Consider the following 9677-nt stretch of genomic DNA (forward strand, 5'->3'; position numbering starts at 1 on the left):
AAAATAGAATAATAAAGAAATAAAACCATTCTTCACTGAAACATTGCTTTTATGATGAAATAATCCAGAGGATTAGCTTTACTAGAGCAAATCTGAGCCAGCGATCCCCGTCTTGCTCCTTTCAGGTGCCTGAGCTCCTCGATACTTTCTGCAGCCGCCTGCCGATCATCACTCAGGGAGGCATGGAGGAGGTCCTGCTGGAGGCGGTCTGCATCATGGCCCGCTCCCACCTGGACACAGTCTTGGGCCACCTCCTCCGCCGAAGCCTCCCCTTGGACAGGTGGGTGCTGGAGGGAAAAGAGGGCTTTCCGTCCTTGGAGGAAGAGGCTTCTTTCTTCTCGGTCAGGCCCCGGTCCCTTAACTGGGGCGCTTAGATCGAAAGGACGGATGCAGTCCTGGTGGGAGACCCCACACAAGGTTTCTCCTTGCCCTGTGAGAAATTGGTTTCTCACTGCCGGGCGGTGCAGACCCACCAGGGGCTTCTTCTGAAGGCCAAGTCCAGGCTCAGGCCATCTCTGCAACTCCCACCTTCTCTCCTTATAGCGAGACTGGCAAGCTGTGGAGGTCTTTCGATCGAGACCCATCCCTGGCTGTGCGAGTCCTGGCCAAGCTGATGTCGTGTGTGAACCAGCCCTCCATCCTCGGATCAACAACCAGCTCTAGCATTGATGAAAGCGGGGACTATGCGGAGGAAGAACCGCTCAAAGTACGCTCCAAGGGACACGGGATGGCCCATCCTTTTAGACCACGTTGGGAAAACCGTCTTGGCTGTTCTGCTCTGAGAGCCACTGAAATGGGTGGCTCCAAGGAGGCCAGAACCCTTGCCTTGGGGAGGAGGGGAGGATCTGAGACCCCCAGTAACACATGGTCTCTCTTCTCCCCCCCACCCCCCGTTCCCTTCCTCTTCCTCCCCTCTTCAGGCCACCTGTGCGATCTATGAGGTCCTCTCAGGAGTGCCCTCTGAGGTGGATCTCCAGAAGTTGTTCCCGGAGCTCCTGTTCACCCTCCTGTGGCAGGTCAGCCAAACCCTGGGGCAGAAGATCCCCCCGTGTGAGGGTCGCCGCAGGCTGTTCCTGAGGGAACAGCACCTGACGCCAGGGAACCCTTGCAGGTAACGTCCCCTCCCTTGGGCAGGCTTGGGAAACCTGCAAGCCTGAGAGGTGGGTTTTTTGGGAGTCTTTCTGCATGGGGGAAGCGTGCCCACGTCTTACGTGCAGCAAGGAATGGCCCCATCCCACGAACCTCTGCCCGGGTCCCCTTCTGGGCAGAAGGCGGCATCCTCTCCCGGCCGCGTGGAGGTCTTTGCCAGCCCTGCTCCTGGAATTTCCCCACTGCTTCTTCTTCTTCGGAGGGGGCGATTCTGAGGCCCTCTCTGGGTCCTTTCCTTCTGCAGCCTCTCTGTGGACACCCTGAAGGCTCTGATCGTGAAGGGGACACCAATTGCATCCCAGGAGGAGATCAAGACGGCAGACTTCTGGGGCTTACTCGGGGATCCTCGGACCCACCCTGAGGGCCTTTGCCAGTTGACCAAGTAAGTGACTTATGAATAGCTGAAGGAGAGGAAAGGGCTCTGGGGCTGGCGAGATTCTGGGAGGTGGAGCCCAGGAGACACAGGTTTTCTATCCCTGCGATGGCTGGTCATCCAGGTGGCTGTAGAATGGCCTCCAGCCTGGATCATCGGCCACACTGGATCATGAGAAGCAAAGGAGGGAGAGTGGGGTTGCCCCACGTCTGGCGTACGGGCTTCCCAAGAAGCATCCCTAGTCCCCTGTGGGAAATGGAGTCCTGCCATTTCCCCTCCTGTTCCCCTGATGAAAGAAAGGCAGTGGTGGTGGTACCCCCAGAAGCTCATCCCATCCAAGGTGCTCCCCACCTCCCCTCCTTCTCCCTCTGTTGGGAAATCGAAACCTGGAGGAAGGGAGGGAGGGTGGGAGAAGGAAAGGGAAGGGAAGCGAAGGAAAGGAAAGGGAAGGAAGGAAAGAAGGGAGGGAGGGAGGGAGGGAGGGAGGGAGGGAGGAAGGAAGGAAGGAAGGAAGGAAGGAAGGAAGGAAGGAAGGAAGGAAGGAAGGAAGGAAGGAAGGAAGGAAGGAAGGAAGGAAGGAAGGAAGGAAGGAAGGAAGGAAGGAAGGAAGACGGAAAGGGAAGGAAATGAAGGGAAGCAAGCAAGCAAGCAAGCAAGCTAGTTCTTTGTTCATTGGCTTTCAGCTTCTACTCCTCTTTTTCATTCTGTTGGTACTTGTGCTCAGGTGAGAGGTGTAGCGAGGAGGAAGAACGAGTTTAATTGAAGTCAATAGATTTTGTGTTCCTTTGGGTTCTCCAGGTCTGCTCACGCTCTGGCTCATAAATATGGAGGGTTACAGTTCTTCATCTCCTGCTGTTCAGCTCTACCGGTCTCCCTGCCTCTATGTCTGCCAAAATCTGTTTTCTCCCTCCCATTCTCGCACTTGTGGGGCGCTTTTCATGCACGCATCCGGCCACCCTTCCTGCATTCCAGGGCGACCTGCACCCACAACTCCTCCCACGGAGGGCAACCTCTCCCTGCCTCAAGTCCAATTGGCACGGCTCCTTCCCTGGGCAGCAGTTGTGGAAGCTAGTCTTCTCCTTGACGGTTCCCTTGTTCATCCTCTCTCCCAGGTGGTTGCTGGAGAACGGCTTGCTGAAAGACCAGGTCATCCAGGATGTCCTCCCCTGGATGGATGCCAGCTCAGAAAAGCTGCGGCTCGCAGGAACCGCTCTCTTCACAGAGGTGAGAGCTAGGGGTTGGGGCACTGGGGGGGGGGATCTGGGGCTGTTTTCTGGTTCTGTACTTGCCCACGGAGCTAAGCAGATCCTTGTGGAAGGCAGAGGTCTCCTCCCCCAGCTGAGAACATTGGACTTGCCCTAGATGAAACGGGCAAGAAATATATGGCCACCGCATGGAATGAGGAAGAAGAAACTGTCCTTTCTTGCACACACAAATGAGGCCAGATTTACGTCCCTCTTTGAAACTCCGAGTCCCTTGATTCTGGGAGGGTCAGAAGGCTGAGCTCTGGAGGCCGAAGGGTCCAGGGACACAGGGTGTAACGAACGTCTCGAACTCTTGCAGGTGATTCAGGAGCCCAGCTTTACCCGATGGGCCGCACTCAGGGCCTTCGTTCCGACCCTGATCCGGAACGTGGAAGACCAGCACGCTGGGATCCGCCGCATGGCCCTGCGCAGCCTTGGTCGCCTTTTCCTGGTGGCACCGGACCAGGTCAGCCCTTCCCCCCCTGGAGCGGCCCTTGTTTCAAAAGGCGTGGGCTGGTAATGGGTTCAAGACACACCCTCCCCATTCCCTCCTCGCTGGGAATAAAAGCAGGGACCAATCCAGAGATGACAGAAACGGTAGAAAATCCACATTCAGGGCACTTTGGAGAAGAAGGGGGTTTGGTGCCCTTTCCTGGATTCCAGTCCACCTCGGTGGATCCACGGAGGGCCAAAGGCCAATCTCAGGTGGACCCAGTGGTGGTCCAGCCTTCCAAGGGATGGTGGTCGTGGGAACCTCTGGCACCAAGTCAGGTCAACCATGACCTCTTCCCCCCCATCCTCTGTTTACTAAAAAGCTGAAGCCTGTCCGTCTCTCCATTCCTGCCGAGTAGAGAGACGGGCCCTTCGTAGTCCTATTCCCGGGGAGACGAGGACGAAGCGCGACCCCAGAGGTGCCACCGAGGGTCCCTCGCTCCCTTAGAACTCGCCCAGTCCACTCACTGGGTTCTGCGCGGCGCCCACGCCCGTCTTCAGCGACACGGTGCCAATCCCCAAAGCAGACAAGGCAGCCAGCCCTTTCCTCAGACACCTCTTCTGATCAGGATGATCTTCCTCGCCTGGATTCCTCATCGCCTTCCTTGTCCTTTCAACCCACCCGTTTTGGGACTACCTTCTGGGAGAGCAGAAAGCGAGCTTTTTTTTGGAAGGGAAGCCCCTGGGAGATGCGGGTCGCCCGCTAGGGAAGAAGGCCTGGGCTCCGACCCACCACCTCCTCTGGCCAGCAGGCTCTGGGGAAGGATGAGGGGCTGAGAGAGGGTCCTGGTCTTGTCTCCTCCTTCCAGGTGAAAGGACTGAAGAAGGACCTTCTCATCCTTCTCTTCAACCACCTCCGGGACAGCGCGGTGGTTGACGAAGCTCTGGAGGCACTGGCGCTCGTTCTGCCGTGCCTGAGGATGGGGAAAGTGGCCTTCCTCTTCCGCGAACTCTGCTGGAGGGCCAGCAAGTACCTCTCTGAGGTAAGTGGATGGCCGTCTCCCCCCTCCAAGGGCCCACCCCCCTTTCCCTTCCTGACTCAGGAGAGCTGAGATCTCCCCTTCCCAGGCTTGGCTGATGTTCTAGCTTTGCCCACTGTCCGCCCAGAGACGGTTTCTGAGCTGATGATCCTCACCACAAGAGAGGCTTCTCTGGTCATGGGTGGGAAACAAGATCCTTGGTAGATCCCACCGAGAAGAGGTCGAGAACCAGTCTTGAGTGTCAGATCTTCTGTTATTTTCAAACAGACTTCGACAAACTCGGCTGCTCTCCTCCCTCTGCTCCTCGGCCATCGAGGGATCCTAATCCTACGGTCCCACGAGGGCCCGTGTCAGGATGACTGAGGGAATTCTTAGGGGCTTGAAGTATCTATCGGAGACAGAGACCATCACCCAGAGCCCAAGTTCCATCCCAGGGATCTCCAGGGAGGGCTAGGCCAGAAATCTGGAGACTGGCCAGCCATGCCATCAGCGGACGAGGGCCTTCCCCCTCCAGATACCCACCGCTTTACAAGCCCTGCTCAGGAGAGGGTTTGCCTGTCCACATTGACAAAAGGGCTGCCAGTCTGAACTGACCCACGTGGGTGGAGTGGTTCCCTGTGATGGCACCAGGGGAGCCTGCCTCCTCCTCCTCCTCCTCTTCCCAGGCCCTTGGAAACTTCATAATCTCTCTTCCACCCCGTGAGGGAAGAACCCAGCCTTCAGGGTGGCCCATCCCCTTAGCCAGGGCCTCCACTAAGAGGGGAGAAACCTTCACCTGCTCCTAAGGACCCTCCCAGGGATGCCGGTCGCCCAAGGTTTCCACTAGGAAAAGGCAAGCCCTCCTTTGCTGAGCGCCGCAAGCGAGTGAGCGAGCTGCCGAGGAGGGGAGGTCTGTCCAAGGCCCGGACAGGGCTCCTCCCTGACCCGTCGGCCACACGGACGAGGCCGGGCAGATTCCGGGGCCTTCCTCCTCTTCGCCAAAACGTTGCGGTGCCTTTTTGATCTCTTGCCAAAGAGTGGCTTTGCTGTCCATGAAGGTGAAGTCTTGTCTTTCCCCGGTTTTAGGAGGACGATGCTATCCGTGCTGCAGCGTTCCATCTCTTCGGTGCCTTGGCCACCCGGGCCAAGCAGGGGTACAAGACCTTCTTTGCCAATCTAGTGAAAGAGAACTTGGCACTCTTGCTCATCTATCAGGGCGACCCAAACCCCAACATCTCAGAGGTAGGACTGGAGCTTTAAGGCATTGGTTACATATGTATAGTTCTCTGTTTTCCTACAAAATGTATTTTTAAAGTAGATGTTACATAGGATGTTGAGAATGTTCAAGGTGTTTTCTCTTCTTAAGACAAAATGACTTCTGATCTAAGCCCCCAACCCTATTTCGAATGTCCCGTCCGTGGCCCAGAGAGACCTGGTTAGGAGACAGCTTCCGAGTGCCAGCAACCTCCCCGAAAGAGGATGCTGGGGGTTTTCTCTAAGCAACAGTCCCAGGATCCCATGGGACCCAATGACCCCTTGGCTGGGCCTCCGTCCTGCCCTCTGCTCAACTGCAGAATGTTCAGCCAGCCTTTCTTCGGCGCTTGGTTCTGCTCATTGCACAGGAGACGATGGCGCCTGGGGATGTCCCCATGGAGCTCAGGGAAATAGAGAAACCCACAGTGTGGGAATTGGGGCACCAAGCGAGCAGAGCATGGAAACATGGCTGTTTCGGACTGGATTGTAGGGGAGTAAGGGAGAGAGGGGGGTCTGGAACCTGTCATGCCAAAAAAAAAAAAAAAAAAAGGAGGGGCAGTGGCTCATGTTGCATCTCTTCCTCCCGTAAAGAAGCTTTTCCACACTCTGAAATAGATCTGAGCCGGATGGCTGAGATTTCTGTTCTAATCCGAGGGCTAAGTTTCAGCAAAAAAGTCTCAGCCACTTTGGGCCAAGACACATGGAAGGCCCTCTCTTCGAGGGGGGTCCCTGCTGCACATCCGACCTTGTTGGAAGGCTGGGCTGGTGGGTGCGGGAGACCAGGCTTCTCCCGGACCAGCACCTCAAGTACAGCAGGCCCATCCAGGAAGTCAGGCTGCCTCCAGCCTGGTCAGACATCCAGGGGTCAGCCGAGGTGATATGGTCTGAAAAGGCCTTTCCTCCTTAAGAACTCACTTTGTATCAAGAGGTCTTTTCAAATACATAAATTGGACAAAGACGGCTTCAAACAGACTTTTCTGAAATGGGACTCGATGTGATCTTGGGCTAGATAAAGATGAGCAGCACTCAAGCTGGCCTGATTTTGGAGGAAAACTTGTAAATCTACCTGCTGGCATTATGGATGCTTTATGTGTGTATGGTGCATGCCTTATCTTCGTATGATGCGTACATCCGAAATTTGAAAGTCCATTCTCTGTCTTTTCCTCTCCTTTTCTAGGCATGCAAAATGGCCTTTTTGCAGTGTCTGCCCTTTGTGACCAAAAGACACCTTCAGCAGCTGCACCAGACCACCAAGAGCGGCAACATAAACGCTCTCTGCCAACAACTAGTGAGCAAGAAAGAAGGGTGGGGGGGGAAGAGAGGCTTTTGGACTGGGAGTGAGAAGGTGGGGGAGGGACAGGGAGTTGAATTAACCAAGCCTAAGTAGACTGTCTTTGCTAGCTAATGTATTGGCCACATCTTTCCGAAAGGTTCCAAGGGGGCTTTTATGATTATTTAAAAAACAAAAAACAAAGTTGAAATCTAATCACAAACGGTTGCAGTGTTTGAAAAGCATGACACGAGTCACCTACTAAAACTCCCCAATGAAGCAAAAAATCTGGTTCTGATCTGGTTCCAAGGCTACCCCTTGACAGCCTTCTCTGAGAGGTTGCCAGGAACCGAATCCAGCTCCTTGGGCCACGCAGGGACGAGAGGACACACTCCCTCGTCAGCCACAGAGAACCCAGGGTGGTGTATGTAGTGGACAGAGCGGTGGACTAGGACTGCGGAAGCCTGGCTTCCAATCCTCACTGCGGCGAGGAGACCAGGTGCCAGGGCCCGTTGCACCCACACGCCCGGTCGTGCCTCCGGTTCCACCACGGAGGTGCAGACGGAGACCTTGTCGATTGGATGTGGCAAGTGAGGAACAAACAGGACAGAAGCCCTGAAAGGAATCTGGCCGTTCTCGTAAGCTGGAAAGTGGAGGGATCGGTTTTACTGACATGTACAGTAGTAATCAGGAAAAAAACACCCAAAAAGTGTCTCTTTCAAAAAAGGCAACACAGCATTGTGAGGTATCGGCCCAAGACTTGAATAAAATCCTTGCCGTCACCCTCAGGAGTATCATGGTGTTCTTTTGACCATGGATTTGGGCGGCACAACGAACTGAAGTGATTTTTACATCCATCTTTAGGTCAAAGCGGGCCCCCACCTGAGCATGGGCCTCCAGAGAGACCTTGTGCCCTACTTCCAGAGCAGGCAGGAAGAGCTCCAGAGGAGAGCTGTGGAGATCTCAGGTAACCGGACAATCCTCTGAGCGGCCCAGCGGGGAATCCCAAAGAGAGGTCTGAACCACCGGGCTGGGCAGCAGTTCTGAGGGAGAAGATGGTCTCTTGAAGGATCTGAAGGGCCCTTCCACAAATCTCAGAAGTCAGGGAGGCCGGAGGAAGGGAAGAGACACCTACGAGGGTCTCAAACCCTCCAAGAAGTGCCGACCGGGCTCAAATGTCGCCCAGCTACCCTCTACCCCAGTCTCCCTCCTCTTCACTTCTTTTGGAAACTCTACGGAAGTTTTCCCTCAGAAATGCATGTGCTCTCCAGGGGGTCAATTCTGTCACGCTTCGGGTCTTACCAGCTTCCTCTTCTCCCTCATTAACCCCTCTCCAACTTTTGTTTTCCTTTTTATATGGAATTCGTGCTGCAACCCCTGCTCAGTGAGGGTGTCGGAAGCAGCCTCAAGCGGATTCCCACCATCGGGAAGGGTCGAGCCCTCTCTCGACTTCCAAGGAATCCCATCTAGCAGCTTCTGTGGGCAAAGGGAGAATAGTGTGAGGGGCGCTTCCTTTCGGTCCAAATCCTCCCCTCGGGAAAGGCCACCTGACCCTCTGCTCCCTTCATGGCTTTCCCTTAGGAGCCCTCCTCCAGAGCACCCCAGTCACAGCGCTAGAAGAAAGAACGCTGCAGCTTCTTCTGACCGGTAAGGCACGGGAGCGATGGGCGCCATCGGGTCTTCATTGCCCACCTCAGTGCTCTCTCCTTGCTGAAAGAATGTGTGGGTCGTTGGGGGGAAGAAAGGGAGGGAAGATGAAGATTCCTTTTGCTTCCAGAAGGAGGCCCCATCACAAAATACAGGTTTGACCCTCCATTGACCAGACATTGGATTCTGGAGGGTCTGGAGGAAGCCCAAGCATTGAGCTCCCGCTTTGGCCACCTAATGGGCTGATCCGTGGATGCTTTGCCCACCTCTTGTTTCAGAACTCGCACCATTGCAGGGGGACGCGAGCACAACCCTGCAATCAGCAGCGGAAGCTCTAGAGGACCACGTCCATCAAAAGAGGGCAGAGCTTCAGGACGACGCCACACGTGGAAGCAGCACCACTCAGAATTCAACCACGTGGTACCGGCGGCTACTTGGTTTTCGCCGGCACTAAATGTACGTATGTGGTTCTAAAACGGTTTTCTATAGTGTTAAAAGCCAGGGTTGGTTTTACATGGCGTTCCTGAAGTACTCCACCCAGGTGTTGTGGGAGAGAAGGCCGAATAACCAACTCTGGCCGCGGCGGTGGTGGTGGCGGTGGAGGAAGGAGCAACTTGAGGTGAGGTGGAGGTGGCGGGGAGGGTTCAACAGGAGCACAAGAGGAGAAGGTAATTTCTCCTTTGTTACAACCGTTTTTCTCTGAGCTCCTCCCGAAAGGCACACCTTGGACACGCATCGGGGTTGGACTGGAGCCAGGAAAGTGAGGGCGCTGGGTTACTCCACAAGCAGCCTGAATGGAGACCTTTTTCCTTGTGTGATCACACCGCTAGATCCTGAGAAAGAAGGGTTAATGTGCTTCATTGACAAAGGGGGGAAGTGAGCTCAAACGTTCCTTGGAAACATCAGTAGGACCCTCCAGGGCCTCTCCGCAGACTTTCCATTGCTTTCTTGCTCTTTTCTTCCTCCAGGCCATCCATCGAGAGCAAAGGCTTCACCCCATGAAAGAGAACTTCTACAGCCGGGCATTCGCCAACCATCGGACGAGATCCAAGAACTGACTCGTGGGACTGGAGGAACAGGCCAACGGATTCGATGTTGAGAAAAGAAGGGAGAGGCTCAGGTTTGAGGGTACCAACTCCTCGCCATCTCTCAGATCCTCCTCTGGCCTAGAGAAGGCCAGGTAACGAATGAATTCTGCAGGTTTGGTCCACCGCTGATCTTCTCTGAGGAACTGGAATCCGTCAGGGATTGAAGACAGCTCTTCTTCCTGAATCTTCTTTTGTTGAAAA

The 9677-nt window shown here is 55.0% G+C and overlaps 1 protein-coding gene across 1 annotated transcript in view; it reads left to right on the forward strand.

The window, feature by feature from the left end:
- LOC140703702 (maestro heat-like repeat-containing protein family member 2B) overlaps window positions 1–9390 on the forward strand; it is a 30013-nt gene extending 20623 nt beyond the window's left edge. Inside the window, exons 24-36 of the mRNA XM_078379096.1 lie at window positions 126–280; window positions 544–706; window positions 921–1111; window positions 1394–1531; window positions 2635–2746; window positions 3086–3232; window positions 4068–4241; window positions 5304–5459; window positions 6649–6759; window positions 7606–7708; window positions 8323–8388; window positions 8667–8808; window positions 9357–9390. Coding sequence (XP_078235222.1) covers window positions 126–280; window positions 544–706; window positions 921–1111; window positions 1394–1531; window positions 2635–2746; window positions 3086–3232; window positions 4068–4241; window positions 5304–5459; window positions 6649–6759; window positions 7606–7708; window positions 8323–8388; window positions 8667–8808; window positions 9357–9390 — 1692 coding nt within the window. The remainder of the gene's footprint in view (window positions 1–125; window positions 281–543; window positions 707–920; window positions 1112–1393; window positions 1532–2634; window positions 2747–3085; window positions 3233–4067; window positions 4242–5303; window positions 5460–6648; window positions 6760–7605; window positions 7709–8322; window positions 8389–8666; window positions 8809–9356) is intronic.
- Window positions 9391–9677: the final 287 nt, after the last annotated feature.

This window comes from Pogona vitticeps, chromosome 7 (assembly GCF_051106095.1).
Source record: "Pogona vitticeps strain Pit_001003342236 chromosome 7, PviZW2.1, whole genome shotgun sequence".
NCBI lineage: Eukaryota > Metazoa > Chordata > Lepidosauria > Squamata > Agamidae > Pogona > Pogona vitticeps.